Source organism: Dermacentor variabilis, chromosome 3 (genome assembly GCF_050947875.1).
Source record: "Dermacentor variabilis isolate Ectoservices chromosome 3, ASM5094787v1, whole genome shotgun sequence".
Classification (NCBI taxonomy): domain Eukaryota; kingdom Metazoa; phylum Arthropoda; class Arachnida; order Ixodida; family Ixodidae; genus Dermacentor; species Dermacentor variabilis.
Window position 1 is genome coordinate 234,478,988 of NC_134570.1, and position 14,684 is coordinate 234,493,671.

General features: G+C 44.9%; 2 protein-coding genes across 6 annotated transcripts in view; one reads left to right on the forward strand and one right to left on the reverse strand.

Moving 5' to 3' along the window:
- The window catches only part of rngo (DNA damage inducible 1 homolog rngo), a 172,492-nt gene extending 168,879 nt beyond the window's left edge, over positions 1-3,613 (forward strand). For all 4 annotated transcript variants that reach the window (XM_075686990.1, XM_075686994.1, XM_075686993.1 and 1 more), the window contains one exon: positions 2,658-3,613. In XM_075686990.1, coding sequence (XP_075543105.1) covers positions 2,658-2,809 — 152 coding nt within the window. In that variant the 3' untranslated portion in view covers positions 2,810-3,613. The remainder of the gene's footprint in view (positions 1-2,657) is intronic.
- An 83-nt stretch (positions 3,614-3,696) lies between these two features.
- LOC142576732 (uncharacterized) overlaps positions 3,697-14,684 on the reverse strand; it is a 114,276-nt gene continuing 103,288 nt past the window's right edge. The window contains exons 10-11 of one of the 2 annotated variants that reach the window (XM_075687004.1): positions 4,090-4,125; positions 3,697-4,026 (exon numbers count right to left, since the gene is read on the reverse strand). In XM_075687004.1, coding sequence (XP_075543119.1) covers positions 3,981-4,026; positions 4,090-4,125 — 82 coding nt within the window. In that variant the 3' untranslated portion in view covers positions 3,697-3,980. The remainder of the gene's footprint in view (positions 4,027-4,089; positions 4,126-14,684) is intronic. The other variant, XM_075687005.1, reaches the window with a different exon arrangement.

Consider the following 14,684-nt stretch of genomic DNA (forward strand, 5'->3'; position numbering starts at 1 on the left):
GACCACTGTTGATTGCAAATGACTAAAGATGCTTAGTAGTGAGCAGTAATGACTAATGATGACTAATATGACTTGTAATGACTACAAAATGACTAAAATGCTTAGTAATGACCAGTCATGACTTGACTGAAATGACTCGTAATGACTATGATATGACCAACATGTCTAACGACGGCTTTTAATGACCACAATTGATTACAAATGACAAAAATGCTTAGTTTTGAGCAGTAATGACTAAAAGAAAGAAGAGAAAGAGGCAAATGATAAGAGGAGGAAGAGTAGGCTTTTGCCCTTCACCTCTTAAGAGACCCTGTAATTTTTTAGAAATTGTGCAGTGTGCATTGTTTGCCCGAAAGGCTCGACCTTCTGTTGGTGCAGTTCGTCGCAAATGACCGTGCCAGCCTCAGAAAGCAAGTACTCGGTCTTTATTTTTCTTGATATGATTCGTGTATTGCATTCGCATTAAAAGTAGAGTCTCTTAAAGGCCTAAATATAGTTCGACGTTGTGTGAAGGCCCCCACACGTTACATCACGTTGGTGAGATCAACAGCAACTATAGTTTGACCGATGGTTCGATGTATGGGCGGACGCAGCCAACGCACCCGTCCGCTTACGTACGTAGGCATTTCGCAGTACTAAAAGCCCTAACGCGAGACGCGCTCCTACATTCTGCAAAGCGCTTGCGTGCGGCGTACGTATGGAGCAGTCATGGAGCACTACTAAATCTGTCTAATAAGGCTAACGCCAGGTTCCGTAACGTACATCCGGCACTGCGGCACTAAGCAGTAGCCTACCATGCTGCACACGTCCAAAAGCAGCCACTACCAATTATAGTGCTTTCAAATGCTGTCAAGCAGATACCCAAGGCGGGAAAACATCACCACCTAATCAGAACCGCATCGGAGGTGGGACTTTAAACTTTAGTTTTCAGTTCGCTTCGGCACTTCTGAACCTGCCGACATGGCCGCTGTGTTCATGTGATCCTTCGTGCCATGTCACACCGATGGTGGGGCCAGCTTTTCCAGTGGTGCACTCGCCCCCGATACGTTGGCCACAGTGTGAGAAGCAGCTATTTACAATAGCTGTGGTCTACTATGCATAATGATTGCTGGACAGCACTTGTAGATATACAGGTGCCACTGCCATTGGTTTCGAAGTTCAGGCTAAGTGCACAGTGGTGCAAGCTACTCTTGTTGGCTTTGCTCTGTGCCCAATGTTCTACCTACAAAACATATGAAATAATGTAGCTGTGATGTGCTGCATGTCACACCCTATGATGAATAATCACACTTACAGAATCTTGTGCAAACTGATATGTTATTCAAGAGGCAGGCCACAGGTTCATGAAAAGTAAGAAACAGATGAGCAAATAAGAAAATCTAGGCTCAAATACAAGTCAGTCATGCTCTATGTAAGTTGTAGATTATTCTCTTAAATGGACCCTGAATCATCTTTTTATCAACGTCAAGAAATACATTTGAAGTTAAAATAGGGTATTTCAAAAATATCTTGCTGCAAAAAGTAATTCAATGTGTTCAGCATAGTTGGTATTGGCAATGACATTCATTTCCTGCGTGGTGCTTCCGCTGCTTCTTCAATGACTTGCACTGTGATGGCTATGGCAGAGTGGGCCATGCTCACAATGCTCCGCCTACTACAGCAGTGAATGTAGTTGACCGTTGTAACTGCTACATGCAATTACATGCAGTTACATGTAGCAGTTACTCTGCACCACGTAGCGGTTAGTCTGCACCACGTATTGGCGTGCTACGTGGTGCAGACCGGCTTTGTCCTGCACCAGCTTGACCGAGGGGTAGCAGCCACATCCAATTTACACATTTTGAAATACTGTCAATAGCTCAATACGAAACGAAGTTTGCCAAGGTGTTTAACCAGGAGTGGCCATGAGCGAGCACGCGCTGGCAAGCGTGCGTGTGGTCTGACCTTAAGTTTCGTGTAGCTCGAGGCTAATTGAGCGTTGTAATCTAGTTGAAATTCTAGAGATCTTATGGATATGACACTGACAAGCCAGGTGGCCAAACATTAATTACTATGAGAGTGGCCACGGCGAGCGTGAGCATATGATAGTTGGCTTCTTCCGGAAGTGCAGAAATTATTACCGAAATTTTTAAGCAGCTTTTTGTCTACTTCAGCCTGTTTATTAAACTGTGTCAATAAGTATACACAGTGACAGAAGAAAGAAGCGTACCGATCCAAACACTTCTTGACTGATGTCAGCCGTGTATCTGCTAAATTATGAAAGGAGTTGGGGTTCAGAAAAAGAGTGAAGAGCAAGCTTCTGTTGAAAATAGAGCTTTTGAGAGATAGGGGACTGCACTTGGATTGCGAGCTGCAGACACCACACAATTGCAAAATTTCTCTAAGAGGTTCCCGGCAGTGTAAGTTATCCGTGGACTGTGTTGTTTCACCAAGCCCGAGGGGTGGTTCAGGACCGCTTTAGGAATAGTTCTTGTTGGGTATTGTCCTGTTCATATGATTGTCTTGGATAGCTCTGTAGCACTAGTATATTTTCACTGCAAGCCTTTTACACAAACTTTCAAATGAAATAAGACCAGAGATATGGCTGCACTTATATGTTGCCATCTATTGGGAGCTTTGGAACACATCATGGCTGACCTACCCATGTGTTCATGCAGGTGGCAGCGAAGAGTTTCCGGCAGCCACAGTGGACCGGATGGTAGCCTTGGGCTTCGAGAGAGTCAAGGTAGTTGCTGCCCTGAGGCAGGCCAGCGGAAACAGTGACCAGGCCTTGGCAGCACTACTGGCACAAAGCCTGCAGGGACCCTAAGTGCGACTGGCATGGTGACGCGACAGGCCTGGCGCTTAGGCTATCTCGTGGACAGGTCTCCGGCATTCGGTGGCAATACAACTGGAGTCTTGCGGTGATGGTTCCCAATGGTCGACGCAGGAGTGGAGTGTGCAGAGAGACCTTTTGAAGCGGGAGCCCGTCCCTGCTAATGTGGGCAAGAAACTAAACAATGTAAGGTTTGGGCGATTTCTCAAGCGCCATCCTGGTGTAATTCTCACCATTTAATTGGCATATATAGCTGTCTTCACGAGGCTTTGTAACTACTTTTATGCCAATCGACTGTGCAAGTGTTGGTGCATACACTTGCTCCTAAGCTCACCAGACTAGTGCAAGATGTGAACACTCTCCAAGTCACTTGCTTGTGTACTTCTAGCTCCTACTTTTTTGAGGTTCAGATTCACAGTGCTGCAACGTCTGTATGTGCGCCGACAAAAAAGTCTCGGCACCGACGTCACCTGCCTAGCCGTCCTGTCTGGCACCAACATTCCACGACTTTGTTGCCTGAGCAGTGTTGTTAGTGCAGTGAGCAGTGGATGCTTTGGTAGCTGCTCCTTTTCAGACCAAGCCTGCTCAAGAACGATTCTGCCAACTGAGTGGCCCATCATTTCATTTAGCACCATCACAGAGGCTGGGTGCTTGCCTATTTTTTTACCTTGACTGGCACACGGTTATTGCTGCTGGCCTTTGAGCCCACATTTAATGCAGGAAAATATGTCATGTTTTCTGCAGGAGAAAAGGCCATATTACGAGACGTCTGTCGCTCAATAAAAGTTCTTTGCGGTCTGTATGTGTTTCCTCGCGTTATGGAAGTCTCCTGGATAGGGGGAGAAGGGTTATTATGCATCAGGAAATTGTTGCAACCACTGTATTATTCAGTACTTGGCTTTTATTACTTTCTTTTTTCTTATGTGCAATGTTAACCAGTCCACTTGAATGTAAGTGCCTTTCCTTTCACCAAGCAGGTCGGCAGTACACTCTGTCACGGCTTCAACAACTCGTGCCAGTAATTAAAGGTGATGATGTATGTCGTTGGCTTGTATGTGCAGTGACTGGCTCGCAAAAAGCCTTGACATGCCACACCTGTCAAGGCAAGACCAGAGCATGTCGCCACTGGTATGCCACAAGCTTTCTCCAGGAGTGGCAATGGCTGTCATAGATCCATGTTGGCGTCCTCCTGTTCGTCTCCCTTTGTTTTCCTGCAAGAAAAGAGTTTCATTACCTGGTTTGTTTGGCACACACCATGCTTTAAATGCACACACCATGTGTTACATCCGAGATACTTGATTGAGCTCCATCTACAACAAAATATACTGTCTTGAACACAAGTATTTGACAATCCATGATGAAGTGTTATAAACTGATAATTTCGCCTCTAATAATTTGTGAGTCATGACATCAAGTGCATTGCTGAAGTCCAGGCATACACAGTAGACTGTACATCCACAGCAAGAGCGAACTCTTTTAACTGTATTACACAGGATAGCCCATGCTGAAAAGGATTTAACAACGAATGGGTCTCAACATGCTGGATTATGGATGAATACAAGATATGCTCTAAAACCTTTATAGTATACATTCACCTTCGAAGACTTAACTTATGAATGGGTACAACAGATGTTATTTTCCAGTTCTCGGGTACAAAGCCTTCATTCAATGATTTTACAAAAAATTAGCTTTAGGAAGAGTGACACGTGATGAGAACAAGATTTCAGGAGGGAACTAGGCAAACCATCGGGTCCAGCTGCCTTTGAAGGATCTAAGCCCCTTAAGACCACCTCCATACTACGTGCTGTAATAGCAATATCATCCATGGCTATCATGGGACTTCTTTCTAGCTCTTCATCAGAAATACTTGGTGGGGAAAACGCCAAAGAAATAGAACTGGAACGCTCGGCTTTCTGTTGGCATTCATAATAATTCATAGGGTGCAAAAGCAGTAATAGAAATATATTTTTTTTTACATATTTCCAGAATTCTTTAAGGTTTGTTCTTATTTTAGACTCCAGGGATGAGTTAAGTCGAGTTAGTGGACTCTGTAGCAGCATTTACATTGTTTGTTATTGACTAAAGCCTTTTACTATTTATTTCTGTTTGATACGACTTTAAAGGCGGCAAATCCTTTTACTCAGACTTGTTCGGAAGAGGCAGTCTCTTGTGAACCACAATTTACTTTTATTTTTAAATGCCTTAAAAGCATTTAAATGTCCATCCGTCTGTTCCACAAAGTGATCGCTTTCAAGATAAAGCCCGCGGCAGCGAGCGACTTTACCTTCATGCTGCCTGTTGCTTCAACGCGAAGAAGGTACACAGCACCCACAAAGCTCTTGCCAAAAGCTGCCTCTTTCACAGACTGCCTTCAAATGTGGAACTGCACACTTCTCTTCAACGTCAAGCAGCAAGAACACAGCATGTAGAGAAGCTGGCACACTCTGTCTGTATTGCAGACGGCTTTCAAGATATGGTCCGCGCCACCATGCCATAATGTAGCCGCTGCCTGTGTACGTATCATCACGACACAGATGAATGAGGCGCTAAATAGGGATAACGACTTATAATGATTGGAACGTCGTCAGCAGACCTGGAGCCGCCAAGTGTGGTACTTTTTTTGTGCTATCAATGCACCTTGCGCCGCCATCTGCACCGCTTCGTGTTGCCGCAACGCTGTCATTTGCACTGTCCCAGATCAAGTTTCCTAATGTGGATCATGACGCCGGGCCACATGGAGATGAGCAAGTGGCACAATGCTTGCACATGCTTAGAGAACTCCCAGAGGAGTTTCTGCATGAATTTTTTTTCTAGTAAACTTCCAAGAGGGAACAAATCGTTTAGTTCAAAGAATTTATTTTTGAATATGGACCAGAGGAGGAATAAACATTTTATTGATGAGGAAAAAAAAAATGGTGGAAGGGAGCGGTGCAAGGTGGGTCCCTATTCCAAGACTTCAGTGGCCACTGTGACCCACCCAGCTTGATCCAGGAAGCCCTTCTGGGCCTTGAGGTCAACAATGGACCAGAGATTCGCCACCGAGTATGACTATGAAAAAGCTTCAAAATCAAGAAAGTAATGATTTAATGCAGAAATAATTTCAGGTAGATTAGCTTAGAGTGTCGGTTGTTTGTGCTGTAAGTTCTTTCATGTGTCACATTCATTTCGCAGAGGACGTAGTGATTGCTTATACCTGATATGATCGTCAAGAGAACAGTCTGGTGTGTTTGTTAGAAAAATATCAATGTGGTCTCCCCTGGTAGGTATCGGCACTGTCTGGGTTAGAGATAAATAATTAATAAAATTTACCATTATGGTATCTAATTCACATGTTCCCCTGTAAGGTAAAGGATGTTGATCCCAAGTAAATTGGTACATCTTGAAATCGCTACCTATGATGATAGTCAGTTGTTACCCTTTCAGTGGCGGCCACAAAATCTGATAAAACGTCAGCTGAAGTAGCGGGAGAGTGGTAAAAAGAACAAACGGACAACGATTTGCGATTTTTCAATTTAAAGTTGCACTATACAGCTTCACACAAACCCAGAAGAAGGAATGTCCTTGTCGACCAAAGACAAATACACCTTCCCTGTGACAGTCTTGTTTGATAGCAAGTAAAGTGCATTGTAAATATTTCACTATCAGCTAGATCATCATACAGCCATGATTCAGTGCCGAGAACTACGGAAGCCTTCCAGCGCACCACTGTTTTGCCAGGATCAGCCACTTTGCACACAATGAATGACAATAAAAAAAAGAGGGTCAACAGCGGTTGACATCTAAGAACACTGCTCCATGTTTTTTTCATGTTCTTCACTCGTCAAAGAAATGTGAGCTCTTCTGAGGGAATAGAGGCTCCCCCCAGAAGACCTCTTTCTTCGATGTCAACCACTGTTGAACCACCTTATCTTCACCTGTGCCACCTTAAGCTGCTTTAGAACCATCTTACTTTTACATAGAACCCTTCCTTAACATTTACTTTCTTTCGGTTTGGACTGCAATAAGAGCAACACTTGGTCAACCAAGGGAACAGGCAGGTTTCAGGAACAGATACTCTACAATGGATCACATCCATGTCATCAATCAGGTAATCAAGAAATCCAGAGTAGAATCAGCCTCTATATGGCTTTCATAGATTACCAAAAGGCATTTGATTCAGCAGACATACCAGCAGTCATAGCAGTAATAGAGGCATTACGTAATCAAGGAGTGCAGGCTGCTTACTTAAACATCTTGGAAAGTTTCTACAGAGATTCCACAAGTACCCTAATTCTCCATAAGAAAAGTAGGAAGATACCTATAAACAAAGGGGTCAGACGAGGACACACAATCACTACAATACATGGAAGAATGCTTGGAAGAAGTATGCAAGCTATTAAACTGGGAAGGCTTAGGAGTAAGGATCAACAGCGAATATCTTGGCAACCTTCGATTTGCCAATGACATTGTCCTGTTCAGCAACACTGGAGACGAGTTACAACAAATGATTGAGGGCCTGAACAGAGAGAGTACAAGAGCGAGGTTGAAAATTATTATGCAGAAGGCAAAGATAATGATCAATTATCTTCAAAAGTGGTTGAAAAGGTCAAAATGTAGGTGGTTATCCACAGTTACACTGACTCCTGTGAAAGCAGAACGATGGGAGGCTTTTACAATTTGCGAGGCAGGCTATTGACATCCCTCTCGTTGCTGGAGGAGGCACTCTTACTTTTTTTAGAGGCTACTTAGATAAAAAAAATTCTGCTTACTAAATATCCACGCGCTTTGGAAGTAACCGCTGCAGATGTAAACACTACCGAGGGTGAGCTTTGCGTCACGCCCTAAAAAACTAAGTCCTTAGAAATTAATTGTCGGTCCCTTTAATCAATGCCTTTGCTTGGCAAGTTTACTTTATTTTTAAACTTTCGCAAACAAAAACCGCACTAATATGACCCCGTTTTGTAAGATTTTCCAGCACCAATGTTTGGGTCAAAAACACAAAAATTGACCCAATACACTTCGTTTTTAGCGGTTAATACGTTCATGAAAAATGCCATCTTTGGGCAGGAACTTTCTCTATATCTCCAAACTGCGATCATACGATATGTTTTTCAGCCGATAGATCCCGGGTGAACAAGGAAAGGCGTGAGCAATTCAACTGATTGAAAGCAACTGCATTGCCTGACGTGAAAAGGCCACCAGGCACTTGGTTTCCTGTTCTGGTGCCAAATAATCTCACAGGTTGTCGCCCATTCACAGCTATCGCCACCAACTTGATTGCGATAAGCATCTTCACTCATCTCTTTCACAGGGTGTGCAGCATTGGAAGCATACTGCAAGCTTTTAATGACAGTCGAATGTTTGTACTCTATGGTAATGGCAGATTTATTTACCTATGTGCACTGTCCATCTGGTGCACCATGTCATCTTCTCGTGTGCTTGTTTCTGTTGAAGACTTGGAAATGCTAAACTAATTGTCTCATTTACTGATATCAGAACGGCTGTGATTTGTTTATGCTGCAAGCCATGCTCACTTTTATAAACACCTGCTGTCCAACAGGTTAAGCACTACAAATCAACAACACTAAATTTTTGAAGCCCACATGATCTAGCTATAAAGGCCATTTGCATTCATCTTCTATGGCTAGAGCTGCAGCTAGCACTGCAGAGCAGCTGCTTAGTACAGGCAGCCCAGTTGTGCAAGATGTATCTGTACTCATTTGAGATTGATCATGCAAGCAGCAGTTCACACAGAAAATTTGTATGTCCTCAGTGTCGGAAATAACCTGCAACATTTCGTCGCTGCCTACGTCATTGAATGGCTCTGCTAAACCTTATAGCATCCTCAATAAGTCGCACCAGTGCGCACCAACTGTTGTCGGTAAACAAGGTGCGCACCATGGCAGAGCAGCCTTTTTGTTGCCCCAATGCACACTAGAAACGTCAACTAAGTGCTACTGTACAGTCCTAGCATGCTTTGCAAGCAGTGTGCTTGAGTTGCAGACAATGCGGGCCATCAGCCAGCTGACACTGAGATGGCAAGGAAGCTACCATGCATAGAATTTTCATACACACCTCTCTGAAGTTTGTACGGCAACAATGGGGATGAAAAATTGATTGATTTACCTGTCAGATACTATTGTAAGAAGCACCCAGAAATGAAATATTTTATGGAAGTATATAACATTGCTGCGAGTCAGAATTTATGAAAGAGTTTTCCAGCATTAAGAGATGTTGTAGACAACCATAATAACCAACTAAAACGAACTTGCACTTTTACTTTAAGCAAAGCTGGAATAGCATGGCGCCTCAAGAAAACAACAGATGGAAGCAACAAAATTTTGTTCTTGTTTGCTCGAAAGAAGAGCTCCAATAGGGCTATCAACATGCTATTCGACATGTACAAAAATGTGCTTAATTTCGTGACACCATCGAACTACTCACATAAGCAGCTCAACAAAATTCACAGTTCAAACTGCTGTGTTACGCTAGCAGTGCGGACTGAAGCAAAGCACTGTAATGATGTCAATCGCCTTCGGGCACGGTGGTTATTGGTGTCCAACTTGAGCCAAAGATACTTGCCGTGTGGGAGCCAAATGGCTGAAACACACTTTCCACCATGCCGTGGGCTATAGCCTAGGGCTCAGAAATGGAGCCATGATGACTGCAGTGTAAGCCAACTAGCAAAACAGAATGGTGGCACAGCTTGATCGCCTGATTTAGCTTTATCCAGCTCAACAATGGCAACGCTGATTTCAACAAGCTAGTCATTGGAGGTTGTGGACACCCCACGTTGAAATCATTTAGCAACACTCTCAGAAGAAGACACCTAGGATTGTTTACCAACAGACAGTGTCCATGGCATGGCTCCTATGACCCAGTTTTCCAAAAATTCAGTGAGTGCACTTATCAGGAAGTTTTAGGAGCCTTTGAACCTCTTTCTTCAAATTCAAATGTTTTGAAGGATTTTGAGGTGGCGTACGAGCCCTGTAATCATAGGCGGAAAGTTTTCATTTTTCCAGTGGAGGGGTCTGGGGCCCAAGCAGCTTTCCGAACACATGCACACTCGCACATTTCTTGCACTTGAAGAATTTTCATGTGATTTCAAAGAATTGTTCACTGAAGTGATGACCTTATATGAGAATTTACGACCTCATAGTAGGAGACAGTTCAATTTCACAGCCTGATTCCTCTCCCTCCACCAAGAATCTGGCGTCTCTCAGTGGTGTAATCTTCCTTCGTGTAATTGTCGTATACTTCGGTTTCACTAATACTGCTTCGCCTCTCTGGCAAAACTGCAGCCTCTCTGTCCTTTTTTTTTCTTTTTCTCCGAGTCTGAGTCTAAGCACTCCTGCACATGATTGCTGTTCATTCTGATTTCAAGTGAATCTGGCTGGCCTCATTTCAGTTACTGAAAGAATTCTACAGGATGCCTCAACTATCATGCGCCGAGACTTAAAAGAACAGCAGTTGCATTACTTGAAGAAAATCTTGTGCATATTGTTTTCAGTACAGTGGAGTAGCCGCCAGTAATTCTTTCGTTCCTAAAATTTAATTGGACAATTGCAATTAACTAATTCTGGAAGTACTGTCCTAATTATCGAAGTGTCAGTGAGGCATTTGTAGACACCCCCAGGCACCTCCAAGTTACATCTAACTGCTGTGTTTTAAGTAGTGTACTAATTGCGTGCAATATTTGCCGACTCGCAAACAAACCTCATGAAATACGGAAAGTACCATGTGACTGCGCTCACACAGGCATCATAAAGCAGCGCCCCTCAAATAAACTGATTGAAAGCAACTGCATTGCCTGTTGACAACCAGAAGAGACAGTGCGTCACCTTGATAATGCTAGGGAAGGAGCACCAACAGCAGGTTTCGCAGATTTGCAGGTATTCCTTCCTTTCTGCGTCACACTTATTATCCGTGTCTCAAGGCCGGCTGATCACATTGATAACAATATATACATAACGCAGCCGAAGCACCGCTCTGACCACGCACGAAATGCGAGAAGCAATGTAATAGGCATAGCATGTTTCAAAATCCTGGCATTGCTCGCACCGCATCGACAGAGTGCACGCGCAGCTATATTTTGCGCCAGAAACTTGCTTCAGACCAAAGCCAAATTAAAGTTATAGCCTTACTTTTCATGGGAGTGTATGCGTGCTGCAAGAACAGGTTCATGGCATAAACTAAAAAGGAAATGAACAGACCGAGAAGCGACCCACGTGTTGAGAAAAGGCAAAACCGATGCATTCAAGAAAGTAAATAACCACTTATAAATGAGCCAAATTGGCAATCGGAACGCCTGCATAAAAAAGAAGTAACGAATACATTATATTTCAGTCTGCCCTTGTTATCTATGAATTTGTAAGCGCCGTCGAACACCAGCTGCTGCCTAGAGGCTGTGTTCAAATAGGTCTCCTTCTGCAACTACACAGTACTGAGTCCGCTTTATGACATATTCAATGGCTTTCTCGATGACCAACACTCGAATTCTACGCCAGACATCCATTATCCTTGTCTTGAGCTAATATGACGTCTGTCTCGATCTTGTAAGCACAATCTTTCACATAACCCTAAAGAAAGAAATCGAGGGGACAGAGGTCACGTGACCTAGCCGGCCAATTTACAGGCCCATGCCTTCCAATCTGTTGCGCATGAAAAGTCATATCCAGCCAGTTTCGTGCTCGGCTGCTGCTGTGTGCTGGTGCTCCATCTTGCTGATGCCACAGCAGTGGAAGACATGACAGCGGGACTTCGCTGAGAAACTCATCCAATACTCCTTCAAGGATTTCGTCCACGTAACGCTGTCCAGTCAGTGTGTGACTGAAGAAAATGGGACCGATCATAGCACTGGCATGAATTCCGCACACCGCACTGAACGGCCACAGGTAGTGGTGCCGATTGCACTTTACCCAGTGTGCATTGTAGTCACTCCAATAGTGTGCATTATGCAAATTTACCAGGGTGTTTCTGTGAAAATTGGCTTCATCTGTGCACATGATGTTGCTCAAAAAAGTCCAGCGACTCATTGGCATTTGCGTGGACCCAATTAAAGAAATCTAGATGATTCTGCATGTCCCTATATCTCGAGCATTGGTGTTGGTTAAGGTGGTATGGGTGAAAGGCCGCTGATTAGAATCCTCCAAACTGATTTCATGGTATTTAGTACCTGAGCGGTCATGGGGGGGTCCCACATGCTACCATGAGGGTTTGAGGCGATAAATGCTAGATCATCTCTGCGTAGGCTAGGATTCAAATATGGAGTCCTCCGCCACTGTTTCTGGAAGCTGCCCGTTTGTCTCAGATTTTCATAATTTCTGATAACTTCCATGACTGATATATATTTGCAGCCTTCCTCTTGTCATTTGCAGCTCCCAAGGCAGGATCATTTTTACCTTCTGCTCATTAGAGAAAGACATTGCAACTGGGATAAAACAAAATGCACATTTAAACATTTGCACTGACGTTGTCAATTCGCTTTTGTGGTGATATGTTTTGTGGAAAAATAAAAATCATCCCTGCACTTTCTCTACGCTAGGACAACAGCTATCGCAGCTTGTTTCCAACTAACTCCAAGCGCGACGTGTTACTTCGGCCGAGGCACGATCACAATGTTTTATGGCGAAGCTGTATAAAGCTAGCCGATTCTTCCGTCCGTCCATTCGTCTGTTGCATGTATGCCGAAAACTCCTCCGGCGCAACCTCATGCGAATGCACGAAAGAAAAAAAAAGCGAAAGAGAGGCACTTGATTGGCTGCGCCAGTAGCGACATCGTTGCTCTTCCTCGCAGCCGAGCGCATGAGCAGCAGTTTCTTTCTGGTTCTGAAATGGGTAGGCCACATGACATACATACTCCTGAGGAGCAGGCAGCTTTCAATCAGCAACGCCGCGAGCAGAACCACAAACGAGCTAGTCTACACCGTCCCAATGCTGCAGCCCGGGCACAACAATAGGCTTGTGCAGCCAAGCGCAAGCAGCAAGTATGTACTGATGACCCGGCAGCCTATCAAGCCGTCGTTTAATGAACCGTCGGGATTAACCCAGAGATAAACACCGGGGCTGCACGTTTCAGCTTCGCTGGTTAAGCATCTGTACGGAGTGCTTGGGCGGTGATTTTTTCCTTATTTCCTTCATTTCTTTCTGGCTAACTCAAAAGAAGCCTGTTAAAGGGTGCTGCTTTATGATGAGGGTGGGAGTGCAGTCACGTGGTACAGTCGCCGAGTGATTTTCCGGACTACAAAAATTCGGACATGCTCGATTATTCGGTCTGCTTCGTGGCACCGCCATTCTCTTCATAGACCATAATGTGTAACAACTGCCGAAAGTTCGGACACCTTACAACCTCTCGTCTGATTTTTCGGACACTCCTTGAGCCAACTCGATCGAGAGCGCCATGTACCGACTCTGACCGGTGCATGGTTCGACCAATGCCTCGTTTACTAGATGCCTGCCGCGTTGCTGGCTTTCCAATTGTAGCGGTGGTTCCTTTAGTTCAGCATAAATTCCGTGAGGCGGCGCTCGTTGCCTTTTAAGCTTCCGGCGGATGTGGCAGCGACGGCTGAACACATCCACCGGCGGGCGTCTGTTAGCGAGCGTTATCGTGGGCCTCTGAGACGGTTACAAATGCCATGGTAATCTCAAAGGCCCCACGTGATCTAAGTTGCAGGCGTTCGCCATGAGAGGCGCTCGTTGCCTTTTCGCGGAGGAGAGAAAAAGGAGAGGGCCCGTAACCGAGATTACCGGGCAACGCGGCAGGCATCTAGTAAAGGAGGCATTGGTTCGACCAACGCCTCCTCTAGAAAGATGCCTGCGGCGTCGCTCGCTTACCCATTGTAGCCGTTACGCCTTGAGTTGCGGTCGGTTGTCAAGAGATGGCACCACCTACTTCCCTATCTCCGCCAAGGGGGCTGGGGCAGTGTGGTGTCGCGGCGGCGGCGGCTGCTGCTTGGAAAGCGCGGCGACACAGGGCGACATCGTAACACGTCTGTTCACTTGTACTTGAACAAACTAGTTGTGCTCTGGCGACTTTCGACGAAATTTTAGTTTGTTGCAGTTATCGCAATTGCTTCACTAAGACTAAGTAGCGTTCACAAAAGCACTTCTTGTTGGGCTAGTTGGTAGCTGTTCATTATAAGATATGAAGACGCCAAATAAAGAGACACACACAAGAGAAGAGAACGGGACAGGGCGCCACTCGCAACTGTTTTATTTACAGAACGCAGGCACATATATACTGTCAGTCAACACATGCGCACAGAGCAAACATTCATTCACGCATCTAATCAAACATTCATGACGCACCAAGCTCAAGAAACCTCATCTCGGCCTTATATAATGTTATCGAAGTATCGCTAACGCACAAGCTGCCTTTCTTGCCTATGTGATAGGCTTCAACCAGTTCCCTAGCTCTAGTATCTTTACTTCGAGCAAGAATCCGCACGTCTGAAAAGCGTGGTTCACAAGAGCGTGAGGGACAGGTCCCGATGTTTTTAGGCAAATTTGGGCCCTCTTTCATTTGCTCAATATTTCTTTCATGCTCCCTGACACGCTCATTAACACAGCGCCCGGTCTGACCTATATAGGAACGACCGCACGAAAGGGGGATCTCGTAGATAACCCCTTCGGCACACTTCATGAAAGGTCGCCCATGTTTGGTTCCACAGCCTTTTTCACTTCTTTTTTCTTTTCTTTTGGCGATTTGGGAGCAAAGGCTTCCGAGCTTCGTTGGGGCTGAAAACACTAGCGGGACGCCATGTCTGCTCGCTACCTTCTTCAGATTGCGGGCCACCTTGTGCACATACGGCACAGCCACCAGTCTCAGCTCTTGCCGAGGGGCCTCTGCTCCAGCTCTCATCGCCTTTCTCTTCATTTTCTGTAAGAGGCT